General features: G+C 36.7%; 1 protein-coding gene and 1 non-coding gene across 10 annotated transcripts; both read left to right on the top strand.

Moving 5' to 3' along the window:
• The first annotated feature begins 1,460 nt into the window (after positions 1 to 1,460).
• LOC112202921 (G-type lectin S-receptor-like serine/threonine-protein kinase At1g61500) lies at positions 1,461 to 26,134 on the top strand. 9 transcript variants are annotated; one of them, XM_040506288.1, is made up of 10 exons: positions 1,461 to 1,673; positions 2,672 to 2,714; positions 3,231 to 4,271; positions 4,371 to 4,499; positions 4,669 to 4,694; positions 23,862 to 24,032; positions 24,138 to 24,348; positions 24,819 to 25,056; positions 25,276 to 25,426; positions 25,552 to 26,134. In XM_040506288.1, exons 1-10 carry the CDS (start codon positions 1,611 to 1,613, stop codon positions 25,852 to 25,854), a joined length of 2,376 nt encoding a protein of 791 aa, XP_040362222.1. In that variant the 5' UTR covers positions 1,461 to 1,610; the 3' UTR covers positions 25,855 to 26,134. The 9 variants fall into 9 exon arrangements, with proteins under 9 accessions (XP_040362222.1, XP_024199739.1, XP_040362220.1 ...); XM_040506285.1 differs by lacking the exons at positions 1,461 to 1,673; positions 2,672 to 2,714; positions 3,231 to 4,271; positions 4,371 to 4,499; positions 4,669 to 4,694 and adding exons at positions 20,362 to 20,903; positions 21,810 to 23,412; positions 23,500 to 23,628 and having other exon boundaries at positions 23,839 to 24,032; positions 25,552 to 26,133; XM_024343971.2 differs by lacking the exons at positions 1,461 to 1,673; positions 2,672 to 2,714; positions 23,862 to 24,032; ... (2 more) ...; positions 25,276 to 25,426; positions 25,552 to 26,134 and adding exons at positions 4,963 to 5,173; positions 5,646 to 5,883; positions 6,103 to 6,253; positions 6,380 to 6,916 and having other exon boundaries at positions 2,834 to 4,271; positions 4,371 to 4,478; positions 4,669 to 4,865.
• On the top strand, positions 8,974 to 11,190 carry LOC112202920. The gene is made up of 5 exons (XR_005799766.1): positions 8,974 to 9,128; positions 9,227 to 9,437; positions 10,005 to 10,189; positions 10,377 to 10,527; positions 10,650 to 11,190. It is a non-coding gene; the product is annotated as an uncharacterized LOC112202920 (transcript).
• Positions 26,135 to 26,470: the final 336 nt, after the last annotated feature.

Here is a 26,470-nt window from a genome sequence, read left to right as displayed (position 1 = left end):
ACTGTTTAATACTGCATCGTGTCCGTACAATGCCTGTGCTTGTTCAGTTTAATTCAGTTCTCTATTATACATTCACAACTGTGTTGGTAATTCTCTGGTTCTTTTTAGGCTCTGTTTACTTTTAACCTTCACAAGATAATCATAATCAATTTATCATAATATTATAAATGTTATGACATAGTTTACATTCTAATATTTGCATTTATTGTTTGATTAGATCCAACAAGAAGAGCAGTGCTTGATTGGGCTAGGCGCTTTAATATTATTCAGGGTGTTGCTAGAGGGCTTCTTTATCTCCACCATGATTCCTATTTGAAGGTAATACATAGAGATCTGAAAGTAAGCAACATTCTCTTGGATGAGAATATGAACCCAAAAATTTCAGATTTTGGATTGGCACGCATAGTTGAAGGAACACAAAATCGAGAAAATACTCAGAGGGTGGTGGGAACACGGTAAGAATCACTTCTTTTCTATTCACGGACAGTGTCAGGAAAAATAATGTACTATGGAAAGGTAATTAGTTGGCATATTTGACTGCAGATTAGCAGTATGACACATTTTCCTTGATGTCAGAAACTGAAAGAAACGATTTCCTCAGTTATAAACTAATTTGTTTGCTGTGCAGTGGGTATATGTCTCCAGAATATGCCATGGGTGGGATATTTTCGGAAAAATCTGATGTCTACAGTTTTGGGGTCTTGGTCTTGGAGATTATTAGTGGCAAGAAGAATACCAGTTTCTGTTTATATGACCAACAACTAGGCTTCCTAGCCTATGTAAGTGCATACACTAAATCCTAATGTAAAATTGTGAATTTCTGAGTAGTTTCTTTTACATAGCTGAAACCATAAATGCAAAGCTAAATTAATATGAAGCTAAATATTGTCAGGCGTGGAACTTGTGGAATGAAGGCAGGGGACTAGAATTAGTTGATGAAGTATTGGGTGATTCATATTCCTCATCAGAAGTAATGAAATGCGCCTATATTGGGCTTCTTTGTGTACAGGACAGTGCTGTGGATAGGCCAACCATGGGGGATATAGTTTCGATGCTAAGTAGTGACACGGATGGTCCAAAACCTAAGGAGCCTGTATTCACTATTCAGAACTCATTCTCTCATCCTCAACCTCAATATGGAAATACTTACTCTACAAATGAAGCTACCATTACAGTGATTGAAGGAAGATGAGCGATTGCAAACTGTTGAATCAATGTATATCACAGCCTGCATTGTAATATTAATCATTCAATGTTTCTATCGGTGAATGTCTTTATTAGGGTCCAGAACCACATTTATGACTGGCACTCTTTTCTTTTTTGTTCTGAATATTTGACTGCAGTCTATATGATTATGTGGTAGAATTTGTTGGTGCCAGTTAATTCATATACTCTGTACAGCCAACAAAAAGAATATCTAAAAATCCCAAATTTTATATTTTCAACCAAAACTAGTACATTTTGGTGCTCTGACCAAGACTTATCTGAAAGAAAGAGATGTCATGAAGAAGAATAACCATCCCTCAAGCAGTCTAACTTGCACTAGACGAGAGGACTGGTCTCTTCTGCTTCTGTTTCAGGGATGAAATGCAGCTTGTTGAATTTCTCAGATGGTACTATTTATAGCTTTGTTCTCACCATTACTCTGCTTTCACTTCCTTGATTCCTTTCAGGTATGTTGGACTCTTGTTCACTACTGTAGTGCTAGTGAATTAATTCTTGTGTAGGTATGGCATTGTGATTTTATTTTATTGTTGCCCATTGGACCCTTTTTTGGATCCTTAGATCTTTACAAGCATCAGAACATTGGAAACTATCAATCCTTTTCATCAATTTCTGCTTTATATGGTTTGGGTTCTTGAGCTATTTGTCATGATGATTGTTGTTATGATCCTCTTCATACATTGTTCAGTGTTTTGATAGATTCGTGTATACATGAGGGACTGAGGGAGAAGATTGATGGGTTATATTTACTGGGTTAGTTTGACTTTTTCTGAATTTATTTGTGCTGAATTTACCTATCAGATGGTACATCTGATAGGTAAATTCAGCACAAATACATCTGATAGGTACCATCTGATAGGTAAATTCAGCACAAATACATCTGATAGGTAAATTCAGCACAAATAAATTCCATCCAAAAAATTTACCAATCAGATGATTCAATTGAGGTGCCAGTTCTTGGAATCATAGTTTTGGATTCTTTTCTTTGCATGTAATCTGGGTCTCTCTCAAGATGAGAGTATCATACGGTCTTTGCTTCCTTCACTTAAACTTCAATTCTTTTTCTCAATATTAATCATGCCTTTAGTTGAAAATCTGAAAGCGACCACAGAAGATAGTGAAATCTGGACTGTATCAATGGTCTGTGCTGTAACAATGTTACTGCTCAAGGTGTTCACAGGCTTACTTGTGTGCGTTGGAGCCTGACACTCTTTGTATTTGTTATTTTCATCCCAATTAGTATGTGCCATTCATATATTTATTGGTGTGTATAGTAAATAGGTGGATGGGAATTGAACTGTGTGTTTTTTTTTTTTTTTTTGATATATGTTTATTAAGTACGCAATTGAATTGGTTATATGGAACAATGTTTACTGAGTCAAATGACCTCCACAAGTCAGTCTTGCTCCACCAGGAGCCTAAGAATTGTTTATTTTTGCTGAGACAGGTATCCAGGGTTTTTCAAAGTTTTCTGGTCATGACTTTCAAAGGTTTGACAGAACTTTCTACATAGCAAAAAAATGAAATTTCATTTAGTCACATTGAAAGTTCAGCAATATATGCTTTATTGGTTGACAATTACAATTAAGCATCCCGCGTTAGGTAAGAAATTAACACCCTTGATACATGAACATCTATCATCTTCAGTTCATAAAGTTCTACTTCTGAATTTCATCAAAAACCAGTTCATACTTGTCATTATTTTGATGGTCTCACTATTGCGATGCCAATAGGTGTTGGAATCAATAGTGTTAGCGTTTTAAATTCCTCCATGTTGTTCCTATTCATCTTCAGCTTGCTTCCCTCACAATATTGGGCTGAAGTTTATGATCTGAGTCCTTCACAACCATTAACACAGGGACAAACTCTAGTCTCTCCTGGTCAAATTTTTGAATTGGGATTTTTTAGTCCTAATAATTCTGCTAATAAGTATGTGGGGATGTGGCACAAAAGTATATTTCCTCGTAAAATTGTGTGGGTGGCTAACAGAGAAAATCCCCTTGCAGTTACAGACAGCTTGGCTACTTTGAGGATTGGCAGCAATGGAAATCTGGAGCTTGTAGATGGGAAGCAGAGTTCTGTCTGGTCAACCAATGTTTCGGTGTCAACTAATGGTTCAGCTGCAGTTCTTTTAGACAATGGAACCTTTGTTCTCAAAGATGATATGGGAGCTGATTTGTGGCAGAGTTTGGATTATCCTGGTGACTCACTTCTGCCAAGCATGTTGCTGGGATTTGATAGTAGTACTCGAAACTGGAATTTGTTGACATCATGGAAAGGTGAAAATGATCCATCAACTGGGATTTTCTCGGTTGGATTGTCAGCACAGACGCCAACACAAATATTCATCTGGAAAAATGGAGCAACTCCCCACTGGAGAAGTGGTCCATGGGATAAATCAAAGTTCGTTGGTCTACCTGATATGAGTACTCAATATCTAAGTGGATTTACTCTAGATGATAATGTGAAACAGGGAACAAGGTATTTCTCCTACAGTTTATATGACAATACTCTTGCATATTTGGAAATATCTTCTGATGGAATCTTGAAGCTTATGCTTTTGCTAAATGGCGAGAACTGGAGTCTTAACTATGCCGCACCGACGAATACATGTGACAGTTATGGAGCCTGTGGACCTTTTGGGTTTTGCAAAGCTTCTGACCCTCCAGTCTGCAAGTGTTTGAAAGGGTTTATACCCAAGTCAGTCGACGAATGGAGCAAAAGAAACTGGACAGGAGGTTGTGTGAGGCGAACCAGATTGTCTTGTGAGAGACACACAAATACTTCAGTCTCGTCAATGGGGGAAAAAGATGGGTTTTGGAAGATGGAGAACTTGAAAATACCCGATTTTCATGATTATCGGACTTCTTTATCTAACGACGTGATCGAGGACTGTAAGACACAGTGCCTGAGTAATTGTTCTTGTCTGGCTTATGCATATGTCGTTAATATAGGGTGTTTGGTTTGGTCCAAAGACCTCATTGATATACAGGAGTTTACCTCTGGTGGAGAAGATCTTTTTATTCGACTAGCACAAACAGATTTAGGTGAATTATAAATTTTCAGAATTCTAGGCTTAGCCATATCTGTTATTTTCTGCCTTGTGTTTCTTTAAGTATTATAATTTTTAATTTCAACTTTTCCAGGTGATGGAAAGCGGACAAAACTAATTGTCAGCCTCACAGCTATTTTTGTCATTAGTATTCTGGGTTCCATAGTGTTCGGTTTCCACAGGTTCTCGGCTAGAAAGAAGGGTAAGAGTTTCAGTTACAGAGGTACAATTACATTAGGCCATGATTTCCCTCATTTCTCTAAGTATTAATGTAGTCAGTACAGTTTCCATGCATGAGTTTATATTAAGTGCGTATTCGCTGGTTGATAAAATTGTGAGCTAATTGATCTGACATTTTTCTTTTCTTTATTTTATGCATGCTATATTTGCAGGAAACATAAAAGTAACAACTAAGCACTTCGAGTCAATTGAAACGACTGAGACTTCAAGAGACATTCTTCTAGAATGTATAAGAGAGCACGATCGGGCAGAGCAATTCATGTATAATTATGATAGCATCTTAATTGCAACAAACAATTTCAGCTCCTCAAACAAACTCGGCGAAGGAGGATTTGGCCCTGTTTATAAGGTGAGTTTCTATCATTTGTTCCATGCCTCTGGACATTGTAGTATTAATTACAAGACATGTATAATGATGCGATGACTAATTTGTGTACCTTGTGTAGGGTAAGCTACAAGAAGGGAAGGAAATAGCAGTAAAAAGACTATCTCGTAGCTCAGGACAAGGAGTAGAAGAGTTCAAGAATGAGATGTTGTTGATCTCCAAACTTCAACATAAAAATCTTGTTAAGATCATGGGCTGCTGTGTCACAGAGGATGAAAAGTTACTGATTTATGAATTCATGGAAAACAAAAGCTTGGATACCCTTCTGTTTGGTTAGTTTCACTAGCACTTTACAATTTCTCTTTATCTCTCTCGTTTTAATTCTATATAATTGGTGATCTCTGAACCCTTTTGATGTTCTCTCAGAATGTAAGATTAGATTTTGGCAATACAACTGCCTAGTTACACAGAGCTATTAATGAATTCCTGTACTAAATAATCAGGGAACGAAAAATCCTTGAATTATGTTCAATAATTAGACAATCAAGCAAGATAACCCTCTGATTTAGTACTCTTTAACTATTATGCAATTTCTGTGAGTACACATTCAGGTTTTTATTTCCTTGGAGAACGATCTTAAACAGGACCAATTTTAGTCTAAATTATTGCCCTGTTTCACTATTGTTCATACAACTTTGTCAAAAATTTCCTGGCAACTAAAGGCTAGTAATTTTGTCATGGTCAACGTTTTCATTGTCCAATGCATGGGATACTGTTCACATTTCCAGTATTTGTGTTGATTAGATCTGTCAAGAAGAGCAGAGCTTGATTGGGCCAGACGCTTCAATATTATTCAGGGTGTTGCTAGAGGACTTCTTTATCTTCATCATGATTCTTGTTTGAAGGTAATACATAGAGATTTGAAGGTCAGCAATATTCTCTTGGATGAAAAAATGAATCCAAAAATTTCAGATTTTGGATTGGCACGAATTGTTCGAGGGACACAGGATCTAGAAAATACTCAGAAGGTTGTGGGAACACGGTAGGTATCGTCTCTTTCCTCTTCTTGGACATGTTCTTTTACGACTAAAGTTCTAGTGTTATACTCTGTCATTTGTAATGATATACTGAATGAATGGAGAGATCAACTCCTGTTCCCCTTTGTCATTTAAACTTAACTGAAGATAGTTTCATGCCATATGAGGAGGTATTCTGGTTTTGGTGCAATTTTATCAACTTTGCTGATAAATTTCCTGTGCAGTGGCTACATGTCTCCGGAATATGCCATGGGAGGGATATTTTCTGAAAAATCTGATGTCTATAGTTTCGGGGTCTTGGTATTGGAGATTATTAGCGGTAGGAAGAATAACAGCTTCTATTACAATGACCAACTGCCAAGCCTCCTAGCTTATGTACGTTCACACACTAAATCTCAGTCTCAAATCTTTGAGCAGTCTCTTTCTTATAGCTTAAACAATACTTAACAAGCTAAATACATTAGTCTAACAATTGTAGCCATTATATTTGAATTTTGTCAGGCATGGCACTTGTGGAGTGAAGGCAGGGGATTGGAGTTAGTAGACGAAGTATTGGCTGATTTATATTCGTCATCAGAAGTAATGAGATGCCTGCAGATTGGGCTTCTTTGTGTACAAGACAATGCTGTGGATAGGCCAAGCATGCCGGAAGTAGTTTTCATGCTAAGTAGTAACACAGACAGTCCCCAACCTATGAAGCCTACATTCACTTTCCACAACGCAGTCTCTCCTCAACCACAGTATGTGAAAAGTCCTTGTTCCGGAAATGAAGCATCCATAACGGTAATCGAAGGGCGATAGAAAATGACAAATTGTTGCATAAAAAATTCTGTAGATTAAACTGCATTTCAGGTCAATCATCATTCCATGTTATATTCTGTTTAGATTTTTGGAAAATAAGGAGTTGAAGTGTCGATATTCCTGATGAAGTGGTTGGGAGTTGAGTATGCAATTGAACATTTTGATCTGATCGGAGTTTAAAATTGTTAGATTGTATCACACTTGAAGTACAAAATTCAAAAGTTCAGTTCTCTTCTATTGTCTTGATCCTTAATAATTCTCGCTTTTACCTGCTGGCTGCCGGTTCTTTTCTTCAAGTAGTCTAGTATTGCCATTGCCATTTCCATCTCCAAATGAGTTTCATATTTCACTGTTGTTATATGCCTCTTTGATTTGCTTAGATTATTCTAAGCACTGTGGTTAGCATAGTTAAACTTAGTACACAAGCTAGCTTTCATTTTGATGGGGATGTTGCCTCATCTTGGTACGGCTGGCCTAGCTTCAATTTTTTTTTTTGGTGGTGGAGAAGTTGCCACCAGAGTCTTGGACCCTATGTTATCGAGTCAAAAATCTCCACAAGGAGCCTAAAGCTATGTCAAATTTGTCTGCCATGACTTTGAACTATTGGCAGAAGTATCATAGAACTTTCATCATGTGTGGCCTAGGTGCTTCACTTCTTTGAATAGCTGAGCTATGCTTCAAAAAACTATTTACTTCAGATTTTTTTTCCTGGTAACCAATTAAACAAATGGGTATTGTTTTGTTGTTTTTCTTGTTCATCTTCTGTTTGCTTCCCTCCCAGTATAGTGCCCAGCTTTATAACATAACTCCTTCAAACCCATTAGCACTAGGACAAACTCTAGTCTCCCCTAGCCGCATTTATGAATTGGGATTCTTCAGTCTGAGTAATTCCACTAATAGATATCTGGGGTTATGGCACAACAATTTATATCCCCGGAAATTTGTGTGGCTAGCCAACAGAGAAAAACCTATTTCAGTTGCAGACACATGGGCTAATCTGAGAATTAGTAGCAATGGGAATCTGGAGCTTGTAGATGGGAAACAGAACTCTGTCTGGTCAACCATTGAAGTATCATCATCTAATAGTACTTCAGCAGTTGCAGTTCTTCTAGACACTGGAAACTTTGTTGTCAAAGATGATATAGGAGCTGATGAGTTTATATGGCAGAGCTTTGATTATCCTTGTGACACTATGATACCTGGCAAGCTGCTAGGATTCGATAGTAAATCCGGAAAGAGGTATGTCCTCACTAACTGGAAAAGTGATAATGATCCATCAATGGGTATATTCTCGTCTGGACTTTCAGCAGAGACACCATCACAAGTGTTTGTTTGGATTAACAATGGATCAACTCCTCACTACAGAAGTGGACCATGGGATAAATCAAAGTTCATTGGGGTAGTGGACAAGGATTCCCAGTGGCAGTATCTAAGTGGATATACTTTAGAGGATGATGTGAAGGAAGGAACAAAGTATTTGTCTTACTATAATTTAGTCGACAACATTACTGGATATACAGAGATGTCTTCAGATGGTTCAGTAAGGCTTATGTATTCAGAAAATGGCAAGAACTGGAGTGCTGTCTTGAAGATTCCAAATAATGCATGTGACATTTATGGAACATGCATGTGGACCTTTTGGGGTTTGCAAAGCTTCTGAATCTCCAATCTGCAAGTGTTTGAAAGGGTTTGAACCAAAATCGCGCGACGAATGGAGCAAAGGGAACTGGACTGGAGGGTGTGTGAGGCAAACCAATTTGTTTTGTGAGAGACAAACAAATATCTCAGTCTCAACTACAGGAAAACAAGATGATGGCTTTTTGAAGTTGGCAAGGTCCACAGTACCAGATCATCATGAATATATGTCTTCTTTGGGCGACGTAGACACATTTGAAGACTGCAAGATGGTGTGCCTAAAAAATTGTTCTTGCTTGGCCTATTCATATGTCAATACTATAGGGTGTTTGCTCTGGTTCAATTACCTTATTGATATACAGGTGTTTCCCTCTGATGGAGTAGATCTATATATTCGTCTAGCATACTCAGAACTAGGTAAATGAGCTCTTTCACAACTCGTATAGCAATATTGATCTTTTCTTTCTGTCTAATGCTTGTGTTTGTAACTCTATATATGATAATATAACTCATAAGCTTCTTTTTTTTTTCTTTTTTTTTTTCAGGTGAAGCAAACCCAATAAAGTTAATTGCCAGTCTTACAGCTATTGGTTTTATGAGTTTGTTGCCTGCCATAGTTTTTGGTTTATACAGATTGCGTGCCAGTAAAAAGGGTAAGAAAACGAAATGGTCTAGAGAAGGTCTTCTAGAATATATAGGAAAACATGACTCCTCGGAGCTGAAGATATATGATTTTGATAGCATATTAATCGCCACAGACAACTTCAGCATCAAAAACAAACTCACGCAAGGAGGCTTTGGCCCAGTTTATAAGGTATATATATCTTCTTTCTTAAGAAAAACATATATAGCACTTCAATAGGTACAAGATACAAGGGTTGATAGAATTATTGTTTTGTGGAACTCATGTAGGGAATGCTACCGGAAGGGAAGGAAATAGCAGTAAAAAGACTATCTAGTAGCTCAAGACAAGGTGTTGAGGAGTTCAAGAATGAGATGTTGTTGATTTCCGAGCTTCAACACAAAAATCTTGTTAGGATCATGTGTTGTTGTGTAAAGGAGGATGAGAAGTTACTTATTTACGAGTTCATGCCAAACCAAAGCTTGGATACTTTTCTATTTGGTGAGTTATAAAGGCACTAATTTGGCTGCAGTAACTATATTTTACCTGTTTTCTTTTTAAATATAATCTTTTATCTCTGAGCTAGATCTTTGTAAAATTTAAGTTTCTAACATATTGGTATGACTCAATTCACACTACCTAAACTACGTACCATGGCACAAATAAGCTATCATTCACTTGTTTCTCCATTGACATACAAAAGGATCATTGATTTGGTTAAGGCAAAATATTGCAATATATATGTAATGAATTTGTCATTGATTTTGTTTCTCAATCACAAATATAAATGACAAACTCATTAAATATTAGAACTTATCTGTGCAACATTTATTTGTCTGCTCAGTTCATTTCTCACTACTTTTCATCTACATACTATACTGGAACCACGCCTATTCCTTAGAAAATAAAGGCTATAGGAATGAAGTGATTTCATTAATTTTAAATCTCGTGATGGTCAATATTTCATAGTAACATGCATGGTTGTTACAATTAGCATTACTGATTATTTGATTAGATCCGACGAAGAGAACAGTGCTTGATTGGGCTACACGCTTTAATATTGTTCAGGGTGTAGCTAGAGGGCTTCTTTATCTCCATCACGATTCCTATTTGAAGATAATACACAGAGATTTGAAAGTCAGCAATATTCTCTTGGTTGAGAAAATGAATCCAAAAATTTCAGATTTTGGATTGACACACATAGTTGAAGGAACACAAATTCTAGAAAATATTTAGAGGGTGGTGGGAACACGGTAAGAATCATTTCTTTCCTATTATATCTCGGACGTTTTATCAAGAAAAATAATGTTTTAGTGAATGATTGATTGGCCTGCTTGGTCAAAACATAATTGCAGATTAGTTGCATGGCATTTTTCTTAAAGCCAGAAACCAAAAGAATCAATTTACTCGTTTATATATACTAATGAGTTTTTTGTGCAGTGGCTATATATCTCCAGAGTATGCCATGGGCGGAATATTTTCTGAAAAATCTGATGTCTACGGTTTTAGGGTTTTGGTATTGGAGATTATTAGCAGCAAGAAGACTACCGACTTTTATTTATATGACCAACAGCTAGGCTTTCTAGCCTATGTAAGCTCATATTCTTTATAATCTTATTTTGAATTTATTAGCAATCTCTTTCATTTTTCTTAAACCGTAAATATTTATAATTATTCGCAACAAATATGATTTTTTTATTTTTTTTGGATCAGGCATGGAAGTTGTGGAAGGAAGACAAAGGATTGGAGTTAGTAGATGAAATACTGGGTGATTCATATTCCCCATCAGAAGTAATGAAATGTGTGCATATTGGGCTTCTTTGTGTACAAGACAATGCTACGGATAGGTCTACCATGACAGATATAGCGTTGATGCTAAGTAGTGAAATTGATGGTCCACAACCTAAGGATCCTTTGTTCACTATCCCGAATTCAGTTTCTTATCCTAATTAAACCACAATATGAAAATATTGATTCCTCCAAAAATGAAGCTAGCATTACAGTGATTGAAGGGCGATAAGTGATATATAGTAAATAACCCCATTCTCTTGGGCTATGTAGTATATAAATGTTTTCCCCAAAATATATAGACACCAACCTGGACCATCCATTGAATACTTTTAGAGTTTGTATTGAAATGTTCCTTTACTTCTTTTCCGTAGTTACCTCGATCAAGAAGGCTTCTTGCATTTAACTCTATCTCACATAAAGTAATTCCACAAAAATCTACACCTTATCGTGATAGTCTTACATTAGCAACATCTAATACTTTTTGGCAAAGAAATTCCTCTTACCATTGCATCATTGCATGGCCCCAGTCTTCTCGAGTGCTATGTGAAGTGATGTATTAATTGATTAGTTATGTTTTATTGTTGTAGTCGCTTTGAATAAGCGTGCAGTGAGTTCTGGAATATGTATTTGCTAGGTTTTCATTTTCCGTTTAGGCTAAATAAGTTTAGCATTGCAATGTTGCAGGAGCTTAGCCATAGTGTAGGCATTTTCCTGGTGGTGCCTCAAAACAAAAACAAAAAAGGTCCTCTCACCATATAATCAATTCATGTTCCCAAACGCTATAAGTTTTTAGATCCGCATTTAGTTTGTCAATCAATACGGCAAACAAAGGTGGCGCATGGAGGTTGTCTTGATCCAGTTCAACCTTCAACTCTTGTTGAATCATATTTTGTAAAAACCATGAGTTCGATTATTTAAGAAATAATAATAATTAAAAAAAATTCTTTAAGAAAATACTTGCATTTGAATCAGTATGTATGTGAGCATTCAAATTATCTTTTAGGGATATTTCCCGTATGCCCAAAAATTCTATGTATTGTGCCCAAATGCACCAACCTTTTCGTATCTTACTATTTGCTTAGGAAAAGACTAAAAGGGGTAGTATCCTATGCTGTCCTGAGCTTTTAGATCTTTTGTCTACCTTAGAAACTTTGTTTAAAAACAAAAATGAAAACAAAACTATCCTTCAACATGCCCAAGTTTTTCACCTAACGGCTTCCTGCCTAGCGGTTACTTTAATAGGGGGAATCACTGCTGCTTGTCTCAATCTTAATTTTAAAACTGGTTTTTCTGGTAGGCAAAACATTTAAAACTTCAGACTGCATATAGGAAACGGATAGTGATAGCTACGGATATAATGCAAAACTATGAAACAGATAGCGATTGCTAAAGATAGAGTGCTACTTTTGACAAAATGGGTGGGTAATTCTTATTTTATTTATTTAATAGAAATACATGCTAGAAATCCAGAGCCTCATTCTCATGTAAACAGCAAAAGGCTGTTTAGCTATCCATAAGAATGAGAACAGATACTTACTTGTAATGAAAGCACACTACTGCACATCGAACAGGAAGAAAAAACACACTGATACTATGGCTTTCTTACTTCTTGAGAGAAGACTCTTCTACTCAATTTTCTGATGCCCTACAAATGGAACTTAAAGCTCCTTATATAGGGAGCGAAACTCAAACTAGAATTCAAAACATAAAAATGTACTGAACAACTCCGTGAACTTTTGCTTTTCTGAGTGCTCCTGCTGGTGGAGGTCGTACAGGGAAAAGCCAAAAGTCTTGGTAGGTGAGAGGTGAAATGTTTTTTACTTTTCTTTTGGAAAAAGCAAAAGGTTGCTTTAAGCAGAAGTCTTAAAGACAACAGTTGCAATTTTGGTGCTATTCTTCTTCACCCGTGACTACTTCACATATTCTCATCCGTTTCTGAATTGTGGCCAAAGACAAAGGAGTTATTGTCTGTCTGAGCCATTCTGACTGTTGTTGCATTTTCTTCGACGTATGTATCAACATGCATCTTGTAGTGGTTGTCAGTTTCAAGTCTTTCCACCCATTGCATGCATGCCATTGTCGAATCTATCTCTTTTCTGGTGAGAGATAGAAATAGGTCACTGCTGACTACGTCAAGATGATCGTAAGTAGTGATAATAGTTTTCTCTCCTGCTGCCAGGAAGGTATTGCTGATATCTTCTGAGATGATCTTCTTGATGTACTCCAGGGTCATGGCCTTCATCCATGGTATGCTTGAATTTGGTTGGCCATTGTACCTAACACAGGCAGGCTGCAGATATTTCCTTTGGATAATTCTCACATAGTGATATGGAGAAATATACTCAACCTCACCGTTTGCCTTTTGGATCCATTCTGGAGGAGTGGATCTAAACTTCAGACGAAGCATACAGTCATTTTTTCTAATGTTTTTGACTGTGTTGACAATGATAGGTGGCAAACCCTTCAGATCATCATTTGTTTTAGTCCACAGATTATGGACAAAACCATTTTCAACAAGCCAGAGCTTGTGTTCTTAAGGATGTTCACTCTGAACATTGACTAAGTATCTCCCAACATAAGGTCCTGCAATGATAAAGAGAGTTGGGGGAACTCGATCTTCAGAATTATGACTTCCTATCAGACTATGGAATTCATTCCAGTCTGATTCATTGAGTGCCATGATAGGGACCCTAGCACTTTCAGGACTTTCAAGGAAGTGAATTTTTTTTCTTTTCTTACAGCACTCTGCTGTGTATGAATTTCTTCAAACTGTGGTCTACCATTTTCATAAAGTTCCTCAGTAAGTGCAAAGAGTGTTGGAAACATCAGACCACTGCTTCTTTCTTGAAAAGCAAAAAGGAGATTATCCAAGATTGCTTTCTGGTGATAAGCTAGTCTCCTGCCAATTCTGAACACAGGAGTATCAAAGGTTCTTAATTCATAATTAAAAACATTTATAACTCCAGTTGGAGTTGGTTTGCTTTTTGGCAAAGCAACAGCCTTCAACTGTCTTGATGAGCCTTTACCGTCTGCCGTTTGAGACGGGGACTAGCCAATCCTTTGCCCTGGGATTGATCAGTTGTGGTTAGTCCTTTAGGACTTAGCAGAAACCTTTTGAGGATTTTTTTTTTTGGTTTCCATGGGATCTTCTTCATGTTCTTTCCCAGTTCTTCTGCTTCTGGGATTACGACCTTCGTCATCATCTCTTTGGCTGAACATTGCCATTTCTCTAGTCAATGCATCTGGAAGATAATTCTTGTTTCCTGCAATTAATTCAACATTATAATCATATTGGTTAAGAAATAATTGCCAGTTGGCTAATCTTCCTCTATCAGCAGCTTTATCAAGTTTAAAATTTTTGAAATTCTTTACTCTAGCACAATCGGTGCATATAGTAAAAGGTTTTCCAAGAAAAGCTGGAGAATTTAAAATTGTTTTCTTGACAGCCAAAATTTCTTTTTCCCCTGTGGGATAATTCAGTTCTGCAGGGCTGAACTTGCCACTACAAAATTTGCAAATTTTTTCAATGTTAGTTCCAGGTGTTTTTTCCAGGACTACACCGGACCAATAATTATCATTTGCATCTGTCTGGAGGATAATTTCATCATTCTCTTATGGTTGTTGAAGATGAGGGAGGTTTTTGCAGAGATTTTTAATCTGCTTCACAATTTTTTCATCATGTTCTGTGAAGTTCCATTTTCTTTTGGAACTTGTTTTAAGAGATAACATTGCTGTTAACCCTGAGATTTTGGAAATGAAATCTCTCCCATAATTTATGACACCAAGGAATCTCTCTAGACTCTTAGCATCAGGAATTCTATCTGGGAATTTCCAGATCTTCTCAAGAATATGAGGTTGGAGTTTTATTACTCCATTCTTGATGTTTATTCCTAGGAAATCAACTTCATCGAGGATAAAGAAGATTTTCTTTTCTCCTAGGATAATTCCATGCTGAACTATCAGCTTTACAGTCTCATAGAGGTGTTTCATGTGTTCTTCTCTGGTTTTGGAGAAGACCAGAATGTCATCTATATAGACGACGCAGAACTCCGCAACATGTTTGAAGATGTTGTCCATTTTTCTCTGGAAGATTGAGGGAGCTTGCTTTAGACCAAAAGGCATTACTAACCATTCGTAATGGCCTTGTGGTGTTCCGAATGCAGTGAGAGGTACACTCTCAGGATGCATCTTGACCTACCAGAAACCCGACTTTGCATCGAATTTTGAAAAGACTTTAGCTCCTCTAAGCTGGTTGATCAAAACTCTTACTTGAGCAATTTGATAACCGTCTTTGACAGTCTTCTTGTTGACATCTCTGTAGTCAATCACCATTCTAGCTTTTTCTCTTAGATTTTCTGCATGATTTCTCACGTAGAATGCTGGAGCATGATGAGGGCTAGTGGACGGTTGGATTAATCTCTTGTTCAGGAGATCTTTAATATCTTTTCTGAATTCCTTTTGATCTTCTTCTTTGTATTGAGGAATCGCTTTGACTTGACAGATTGTATTCATATCATGTAGTCTTAATTCACAGACATCTGGGTCTTTTTCCCAAAACTTCTGAGGATTTTCATCGATATTCCGTTCGAGTAGTTTCTTGATTTTATCAAGAGTGGGAATTTTCTGAGACTCAAACTTATTCTGAAAGTGCTTGAGGTTATGCTCATGGATGAAACTAGCTTCTTCATCTTCACTAGTTTCTTCTTCTTCAGAAGATTCTTCAACAAGTAATTCTTCTTGTTGTTCGATTTGGAATATAGGCTCAAATTTGGGTTTGTAGGGGGTAGGATCACCACTATTCTGTTGCAATCTCTGATATTGCGTAGTAAAACCAGGACCTACTACACTTTTTTCTTGTGTAAGTCGGTCTACCCAGACACCCGTTCTCCTTTTCTGAAGCCTATAGCTTCTTCATCCTGAATAAATCTTTGTTGGAGAATAAAATCATTTCCCAACAAAAAATCTGATCCTTGGCCTTCAGATTGCCAAACATTCTGGATGATAAATGTTCCTCCACCTATGGTGATATGAACATTTTTTGCTACTTTCTTCATGGTGAGATGACTTCCATCAAAAATAACACCAGTAGCTGTTCTTTTCTTTTCTTCTTTGCAGAGTTCTTCTGGAATTGCAAATCTCTTTGCAACAGTAAATCCTTATCCATTATCTACAAAGGCATGTAGATGATATTTTTTATGATCAGGGAATTTTAGTCCAATCTCTATGCAGTTGCTGTATCTACTAGTAGAGACGACTTTCGAGTGGTTAAGCTCATTTTCTTGAGCTTGTTCCTTTGGAATGAATGGTTTACATTCTTTTGGAACAATTTCTGGTGTTTCAACCAGTTCGATATTTTCATCGTTTTTTTCTTCATCGATGACTTCTTCCTTTATTTGTGAGGAGATGGTTCCATGATTTCTTGGAACAAAGTTTCTACTTCTTTCTCTTTTTGCTCAGAGAAATATTCTTCATATTCTTGTTCTACCAATTGGCTGACACTGCCATTCTTGGTTTTTCTTCTTACTTCAGCTATGAAGCATTCTTTGCGATAAGTCTTTTTTGACTCTTCACAAAACATAGAGAGACCATTCTTTTCGTGACATAGGCAATAGTCACAAACGAATGTACCAGGGTTCACCTGATAAGAAGACATTAAAGATTCTGTTTTACTTTCTTCCCAATTTTTGATTCTTAGAACATTCATCTGTCTTGATTCGAAGTACTCTACTTCAGAATCTGACTCGGATTCAAATGAATCTTCTTCTTCAGACCAGGCAGAATATACTGTCCTGTCGTCCTCTTCATCATCGGAATAGGCTATTTCGTAGCCTTTCATATTTGCTATTTATACTATCTGCTCATTTTACCCTTTTTCAGGCATTCATTGGCATAGTGCCCTTCAGCTTTGCATAACCAACATCTACAAGCTTTCTTGCTTGGTTGTTTATGCTGATGAGTATTTTTCTTTTTCTTGAAGAATTTCTTTTTAGGATCTTCATCCTGCTGTTTCTTGTAATTGGAACTTTTCTTGAATTTCCAATCCTTTTTTTGATTACTCTTTTTGAATTTTTTAGAGTAATATTTTTCTTTCTTCTTTCTGTGGAACTTGGAGTCATGACATCCCCAGTTGGTTGGCATATCAAGTATTCCATAACAGAAATTCTCAACTCTTTTGAGTTGTTTCTTAGCCATCTTAGCTCTAAGATTGGCTTTGCATTGCTCTTTCAGTAATTGCCGTATTCTGTCGGCAATTCCTCTAACTGAAAATCTTTCAATTGGTTTTTTAGCTATGCTTTCTCTCACAGCTATTCTCCATGGTTCAGGGAGTTTCCTGTGCAATAGCTTAACTAGATCAGTATTATCTAGTTCTCCAATTGTACAGTAATATTCTTGAAATTCATTAAAGTATTCTTCAAAATATCTCATGTCACAGATTTTGAGAGCATAAATATTTGATTTGGCCGTTTCTTTAGCCTTCTCGCTTAGATTTGAGAGATCTCCGCAGAACTGATCATACAGGGGTACTGCAAAATCATAAGGAAATTTTGAATTTTTGATCTCTTCTAGCCAGTCTCTTCCTCTGGCAGTTTCTTTGAAAGACAGATAATACTTTTTTGCTACTCCAGTAAGAGTAGTTTCATAGTATACCTGCAAAACTGGTGCTTCAAATTTTCCAAGGGTAAGTGCAGAAGCCATCATTAGGCTATCTACCCATTGGTCAATGGTTTTTCTTTTGTCTAGACACTTGTCTAGATTTAACCGGATGCCATAGTTCATAATTGGAACTCTGGGCATATTGTCCTCTGGGGCAAATCTTTGGGAATTTCTTTCCCCTTTTTTACCCGTGGGGGCTTTCTGAGTTGGGAGTTTTGTTTTCCCTTTTTCTCTGCTAATGAAAGTTCCGGAGCTTTCTCCTTCTTCCATTTCAATATCTTGATAAGGAAAGACTTTTCTTATCTTTCTGATTTTGAATTCTTTCATTTTTTCGATTAGTTTTTCTAATCGTTCAGGATTTTCGCAAGATTCTGCTTCTTCATAGAGTTCATAGAGCTTTTCTGCTCTGAACATATTAACTGGTCTGTTTAGATCAGTTTCTAATTCTTCTTCAGATATTGGTTCTTCAGTAGTGGGTTTTGTACCACTAACACTAGCTTCTCTAGTGCTATAGTTTCTTCTGAGAAGATTTTTATTTATCCTGTGGTTCTTAGGATAGACATAACTTTTTCTGTGATGGTCAAAGTTGAGACTGATTTCTCCAGTTTTTCTACTTTCATAGATTTTTGCTTTAGCTCTCTCCGGTAGCTTTTTTGGACCGGATAATTTCCATTCAAGAGGAAAAGTCACTTTATTCCAAGTAACTTTATGAATCTGTTGTGGATGGTTCTTTTGATTGGTGAGGAAACCAATAGTAAGACCCGGAATATTTGTTATTCTGGTCTTGGGGGCTATTGCAGTGCTCATCAATTTATAATATATTCTATATACTATTGCGAGTTCTTGCATATCTTCTTTCATGGATATGCCATCTGTCTTGACTCTCAGTCGTAGACAGTGAACTGCATCTTTCAAGCTGGTTGTGAAATTTGGGAAGCAGTTGAAATATGCCACTTGATCACATAAAGATGCTTCAAGAGTTCCCAACAAACTGACTTGGAAGTCTTTTAGTCTATTGTCCTGTAGAACACATAGAACCGAACAGTTTATGCCTTCATGAGCAAGCAGATTTATGCCTACTTGGACTGCTCCAATATGCATAAATTGGTATTTTTTTGCTTGAGCTCTAGCAACTTCTGAAGGAGTGATCATTAGAAGATCAGTCTCTCCTCCTGCTGTAGAGGGGGTTGTAATTTCCAGTAGTTTAAAATAATGGCTATCCATTAGATCAAACGTTCCCCTTCTGTAGATTTGTTTAAAATCTAATTTTGGAATTGAAGAGTTTTTTACCTCCTGTTCGATTTAGTTGAATTCGAATTCTTCAGCATTTAGGAGCTGTACTCCTTTCTTTTTTCCAAAGATGCTTAACATCTTGATATCTCTTTTTTCCGGGTTTTCATACCGGATACTAGTCTGACTAGTAGATGGTTCCAGAAAAATCATGTTTGGAACAAGATTCTTGTCTGGTTTTTCTAATGGTTTGAATCTATTAGCTTTCTTTGTTTGTACTGTAGGCACTTTCTTGTCATTCAGTATAGAATCCAGCATTTTTTGCTGTTCATTGATTTTTCTACTAACGACTGTTAGTTTTTCTTCTTCCGTTTTTGGAAGTTCCTTGATATAATCCAATTTGTTTTCCAATTTTTCTAATTGGTGGATTATAGCAGGTAATTTTTCTAGATGAGTTTGACATCTAGATAATTCTAGTAACAGCCTCTGATATTTCTCATCAGAGGAATTTAATAGAGAATTTATTTTCTCTAATATCAATTCTGACATTGTCCCCATTAGGAGGGATTCCCCTTTGAGCTATTTTACAAGCTCTGATACCAGTGATTTGCGGATCTAACCAATACTCAAATAATCAAGAGGTTTTTGTTCCTCTTCCAGAACATATAAAAGATTATCAATATCTTGTTCCATTCTATAAATTTTGGTTTGCAGTCTATAGATGATATCCCAATAGTTGGGAGTTTCTCTGTTAAAACTTTCTTTATATTCTTTCAATTTTCTCAATTTTTCTCTTTCTTTTTGCAATTTTTTGCTAATATTCTTATAGATAGCAACTAATTCAAGTCTGTCAACGATCGAAATTATGAATAATAAAACGTACTGTTTATCTTTGAGGTAGAGGATGAATTCTATCACACTTCTATTTAAACAAATAACTTTAAGAATGGGCCCACTACGTTTCATCAAATGTAAAAAATATTAAACATATTATAAATTAAAGCAAAGAATCAACAGAAGGGTACAGATGGTATGAAAAATGGATAAGTTGGGTAGATAGGAAAGAAAAGGACATGAGGCTGGGTGAAGAGGGATAAAAATAATTTGTTAGGGTTTTTGGGAGGTATTTTGATAGAATCCGAGTGTATGAGCATTAACCCTATCTTTTATTTACATATAGTCAGCAATCTAAATTCATAATCTAATCATTTAAAAGTTAAATCAACATTTATAGATCATCTTTACAAAAATTTATTGTAAACAAAAATCGTTTACTCATTCAATTATATCAAACAACTGAAATAACTGAACTGGTACGGTGAAAGTTAACAATCTCATATTCTCATGACAACCATTCATTGGTTTGATAGAGATAGTGTCCTTGGCAGTGGTGCCCGCAATGGTTTTAGATAGATTTTTGCATCAGAGCTTATGTGGCGGCTTGTGACTGCTCGTGAGTGGCTGTTTGCAGTAGTGCTCGGTCTATGACGTCTCCGACATGGGTGTGGTTGGGCCTCAGGTGCAGGCCGGGTTGGAGTTCGGGTTCAGGCCGACTTTGAGAGAGACTAAATTCTAGTCCTAGTTTTTTGGCCCCTCATGCTCCTAAAGAGGTGGCCTACAAAACTTTTTGAGGAGTTAGGCAACCGCACGGTTAAATTTAAGTATGGGGTTTGATGTTATTTTTATTTTTAGTCTGTATAAAAAACGTGTGCATCATGCATATGCTAATTTAGTGACAGTAGTGTTCATTTGGATCAATGGATCAATTCCCCACTGGAGGAGTGGGCCTTGGGATAAATCAAAGTTCGTTGGAATTTCAGATATGGATGATCGATATGGAAGTGGATTTAGTCTGAAAGAAGATAATATACTCGGATCAAAGTATTTCTCTTATTCTCTTTCTCAGGGTATACTTGCATATTGGGATAATATACGGTGATTGTTAATGATAAGTGCTTGCAAACTGTTGCATCAAAGAAAAAACACAACCACCTAAATGACTTGCGTTTCTCTCTCTTTTTTGCTCTGAATATTTGATTGTAGTCTATAGGCTTAATTAGTGTGAATCAGTTTATGCCAGTTGACTACCTATATATTCTGTACACCCAAGAAAAAAAAATTCTGAAATTCTCAACTTTTATATGTCAACAAGACTGTGTTCATATTGGTGCACTGACTGAGAATATGAGAAATTATGAAGAAGAAAAGCCATCCATGTAATCTTCCTCAAGCTTGCGCTAGAGGTGAGGACATGTCTCTTCTGCTTCTGTTCCAGGGATGAAATGCAGCTTGGTGAGTTCCTCAAATGGTGCATTATTATCTTTGTTCTCGGAATTTTGAGTCTCCACCATTCCTTTCTGGTATGTTGGATTCTTGTTCACTACTATAGTTCTAATGAATTGATTCTGGGTAAGTTTGGCATTGCAATTTTATTTGATTGTTGCCCATTGGACCCTTTTTGGGATCCTTAGATCTTTACAAGCATCAGAACATTGGAAACTATCAATTTCTGCTTCTATATGGTTTGGGCTCTTGAAGAGCTATTTGTCATGATGATTGTTTTGATAGATTCGTGTACAGATTGATTGGTTTTAGGTGAGGGACTGAGGGAGAAGATTTATGGGTTATATTTACTGTGTTTGTTTGACTTTTTCTGAATTTCTTCGTGCTGAATTTACCTATCAGATGTCTATCCAAAAGATTTACCTATCAGATGATTCAATTGAGGTTCCAGTTCTTGGAATCATAGTTTTGGATTCTTTTCTTTGCATGTAATCTGGGTCTCTCTCAAGATGAGAGTATCATACGGTCTTTGCTTCCTTCACTTAAACTTCAATTCTTTTTCTCAATATTAATCATGCCCTTAGTTGAAAATCTGAAAGCGACCACAGAAGATAGTGAAATGTGGACTGTGTCAATGATCTGTGCTGTAACAGCTCAAGGTTTTCACAGGCTTACTTGTGTGCGTTGGAGCCTGACACTCTTCGTGTTTGTTATTTCATCCCAATTAGTATGTGCCATTCATATATTTGTTGGCGTCTAGATTAATAGGTGGATGGGAATTGAACTGTTGATACATGTATATTAAGTACCCAATTGAATTGGTTATATGGAACTATGTTTACTGAGTCAAATGACCTCCACAAGTCAGTCTTGCTACACAAGGAACCTAAGAGTTGTTTATTTTTGCTGAGACAGGTATCCAGGGTTATTTAAAGTTTTCTGGTCATGACTTTCAAAGGTTTGACAGAACTTTCTACTATATAGTAAAAAATGATAATTTCATTTGGTTACATTGACAGTTCAGTAATATATGCTTTATTGGTTGACAATGACAATTAAGCATCCCGTGTCTGGTAAGAAATTAACACCCTTGATACATGAATATCTATCATCTTCAGTTAATAAAGTTCTGCTTCTGAATTTCATCAAAAACCAGTTCATACTCTTCATTATTTTGATGGTCTCACTATTGCGATGCCAATAGGTGTTGGAACCAATAGTGTTAGTGTTTTAAATTCCTCCATGTTCTTCCTATTCATCTTCAGCTTGCTTCCCTCACAACATTGGTCTGAAGTTTATGATCTAACTCCTTCACAATCATTAGCACAGGAACAAACTCTAGTCTCTCCTGGTCAAATTTTCGAATTGGGATTTTTTAGTCCTAATAATTCTGCTAATAAGTATGTGGGGTTGTGGCACAAAAGTATATTTCCTCGTAAAATTGTGTGGGTGGCGAACAGAGAAAATCCCCTTGCAGTTACAGACAGCTTGGCTACTTTGAGGATTGGCAGCAATGGAAATCTGGAGCTTGTAGATGGGAATCAGAGTTCTGTCTGGTCAACCAATGTTTCGATGTCAACTAATGGTTCAGCTGCAGTTCTTTTAGACAATGGAACCTTTGTTCTCAAAGATGATATGGGAGCTGATTTGTGGCAGAGTTTTGATTATCCTAGTGACTCACTTCTGCCAAGCATGTTGCTGGGATTTGATAGTAATACTGGAAAATGGAATTTGTTGACATCATGGAAAGGTGAAAATGATCCATCAACTGGGATATTCTCGGTTGGATTGTCAGCACAGATGCCAACACAAGTGTTCATTTGGAAAAATGGATCAACTCCCCACTGGAGAACTGGTCCATGGGATAAATCAAAGTTCATTGGTGTACCTAATATGGATTCTCAATATCTAAGTGGATTTACTCTAGATGATAATGTGAAACAGGGAACAAGGTACTTCTCCTACAGTTTATTTGACAAAACTCTTGCATATATGGACATATCTTCTGATGGAATCTTAACGGTTATGCTTTCGGAAAATGGCGAGAAATGGAGTATTAACTATGCTGCACCGACTAATACATGTGAAAGTTATGGAGCATGTGGACCTTTTGGGTTTTGCAAAGCTTCTGACCCTACAGTCTGCAAGTGTTTGAAAGGGTTTACACCCAAGTCAGGCAAGGAATGGAGCAAACGAAACTGGACAAGAGGTTGTGTGAGGGAAACCCCATTGTCTTGTGGGAGACGCACAAATACATCAGTCTCGTCAATGGGGAAGAAAGATGGGTTTTGGAAGATGGAGAACTCCAAAATACCTGATTTTCATGAATATCTGACATCTTTATCTAACGATGTGAATGAGGACTGTAAGACACAGTGCTTGAGTAATTGTTCTTGTCTGGCTTATGCGTATGTCTTCAATATAGGGTGTTTGGTATGGTCCAAAGACCTCATTGATATACAGGAGTTTAGCTCTGGCGGTGAAGATATTTTTATTCGGCTAGCACTTCCAGATTCAGGTGAACTATAAATTTCCAGAATTCTAGGATTAGCTGTATCTGTTTTTTTCTGCCTTGTGTTAAGTATTATAATTTCAACTTTCCCAGGTTATGAAAAGCGGACAAAACTAATTGTCAGCCTCACAGCTATTTTTGTCATTAGTATTCTGGGTTTCATAGTGTTCGGTTTGCACAGGTTCTCAGCTAGAAAGAAGGGTAAGAGTTTGAGTTACAAAGGTACAACTACATTAGGCCATGATTTCCCTCATTTCTCTTAGTATTAATGTAGTCAGTACAGTTTCCATGCATAAGTTTATATTAAGAGTGTATTCGCTGGTTGATATCCACTTCTTGAGTTGCCTTACTTTGATAAAATTGTGAGCTAATTGATCTGACATTTTTCTTGTTTCATTCTGACTCTTTATTTTATGCATGCTATATTTGCAGGAAACATAATGGTAAGAGAGCACTTTGAGTCAATTGATACGACTGAGACTTCAAGAGACACTCTTCTAGAATGTATAAGAGAGCACGATCGGGCAGAGCAATTCATGTATAATTATGATAGCATCTTAATTGCAACAAACAATTTCAGCTCCACAAACAAACTCGGCGAAGGAGGATTTGGCCCTGTTTATAAGGTGAGTTTCTATCATTTGTTCCATGCCCCTAGACATTGTAGTATTAATTACAAATTTACAAGACATGTACAATGATGCGATGGCTAATTTGTGTACCTTGTGTAGGGTAAGCTACAAGAAGGGAAGGAAATAGCAGTAAAAAGACTATCTCGTAGCTCAGGACAAGGAGTAGAAGAGTTCAAGAATGAGATGTTGTTGATCTCCAAACTTCAACATAAAAATCTTGTTAAGATCATGGGCTGCTGTGTCACAGAGGATGAAAAGTTACTGATTTATGAATTCATGGAAAACAAAAGCTTGGATACCCTTCTGTTTGGTTAGTTTCACTAGCACTTTACAATTTCTCTTTATCTCTCTCTTTTTATTTCTATATAATTGGTGATCTCTGAACCCTTTCGATGTTCTCTCAGAATGTAAGATTAGATTTTGGCAATACAACTGCCTAGTTACAGAGCTATTAATGAATTCCTGTACTAAATAATCAGGGAAGGAAAAATCCTTGAATTATGTTCAACAATTAGACAATCAAGCAAGATAACCCTCTGATTTAGTACTCTTTAACTATTATGCAATTTCTGTGAGTACACATTCAGTTTTTTATTTCCTTGGAGAACTATCTTAAACAGGACCAATTTTAGTCTAAATTATAGCCCTGTTTCACTATTGTTCATACAACTTTGTCAAAAATTTCCTGGCAACTAAAGGCTAGTAATTTTGTCATGGTCAACGTTTTCATTGTCCAATGCATGGGATACTGTTTACATTTCCAATATTTGTGTTGATTAGATCTGTCAAGAAGAGCAGAGCTTGATTGGGCCAGACGCTTCAATATTATTCAGGGTGTTGCTAGAGGACTTCTTTATCTTCATCATGATTCTTGTTTGAAGGTAATACATAGAGATTTGAAGGTCAGCAATATTCTCTTGGATGAAAAAATGAATCCAAAAATTTCAGATTTTGGATTGGCACGAATTGTTCAAGGGACACAAGATCTAGAAAATACTCAGAAGGTTGTGGGAACACGGTAAGTATTATCTCTTTCCTCTTCTTGGACATGTTCTTTTACGACTAAAGTTCTAGTGTTATACTCTATCATTTGTAATGATATACTGAATGAATGGAGAGATCAACTCCTGTTCCCCTTTGTCATTTAAACTTAACTGAAGATAGTTTCATGCCATATGTGGAGGTATTCTGGTTTTGGTGCAATTTTATCAACTTTGCTGATAAATTTCCTGTGCAGTGGCTACATGTCTCCGGAATATGCCATGGGAGGGATATTTTCTGAAAAATCTGATGTCTATAGTTTCGGAGTCTTGGTATTGGAGATTATTAGCGGTAGGAAGAATAACAGCTTCTATTACAATGACCAACTGCCCAGCCTCCTAGCTTATGTACGTTCACACACTAAATCTCAATCTCAAATCTTGAGCAGTCTCTTTCGTATAGCTTAAACAATACTTAACAAGCTAAATACATTAGTCTAACAATTGTAGTCATCATATTCAAATTTTTTCAGGTATGGCACTTGTGGAGTGAAGGCAGGGGATTAAAGTTAGTAGATGAAGTATTGGCTGATTTATATTCGTCAACAGAAGTAATGAGATGTCTGCAGATTGGGCTTCTTTGTGTACAAGACAATGCTGTGGATAGGCCAAGCATGTCGGAAGTAGTTCTCATGCTAAGTAGTAACACAGACAGTCCACAACCTATGAAGCCTATATTCACTTTCCACAACGCAGTCTCTCCTTCTCAACCACAGTATGTGAAAAGTACTTGTTCAGGAAATGAAGCTACCATAACGATAATCGAAGGGCGATAGATAATAACAAATTGTTGCATATCAAATAGCTATCCTGCCTACACAATTCCATAGCAGACAGACTTTATTTGTAGCTTCATGCCATGCTTACCATCATCCATATGGTGGCTACATGTAAAAAATATCCATTCAGATTCTGTAGATTAAACTGCTTTTCAGGTCAATCATTATTCAATGTTGTATTCAATTTATATTTTTGGAAAACAAGGAGTTGAAGTTTTGGTATTCTTTATGAAATGGTTGGGAGTTGAGTATGCAATTGAACAGATTTGATCTGATCGGAGTTTAAATTGGTTAGATTGTATCACACTTGAAGTACAAAATTCAAAAAATTCAGTTCTCTTCTATTGTTTTGACCCTTAATAATTTTTGCTTTTACCTACTTGCTTCCGGTTCTTTTCCCACCACGCCAACTTTCATATTTCCTTTGCTTCACTACCCATCATTAAACTACCAACACACCCTGACTGTGGGCCTATGCCAGATTGCCAGTTTCTCACTACTCCTCTTCTCATCGCCGATCTCCCTCTGGGGACATTTCATCCAAAATCTAAACAAGGAATGTGAGTCGAAGCCGGGAAGCTCTTGGTATTTCTGTCCGTGTTTCAGCATTTTC

This window comes from Rosa chinensis, chromosome 5 (assembly GCF_002994745.2).
Source record: "Rosa chinensis cultivar Old Blush chromosome 5, RchiOBHm-V2, whole genome shotgun sequence".
Classification (NCBI taxonomy): Eukaryota; Viridiplantae; Streptophyta; class Magnoliopsida; order Rosales; family Rosaceae; genus Rosa; species Rosa chinensis.
Note: the sequence above shows the minus strand (reverse complement) of the source record. Positions and strands in the feature narration are given on the sequence as shown.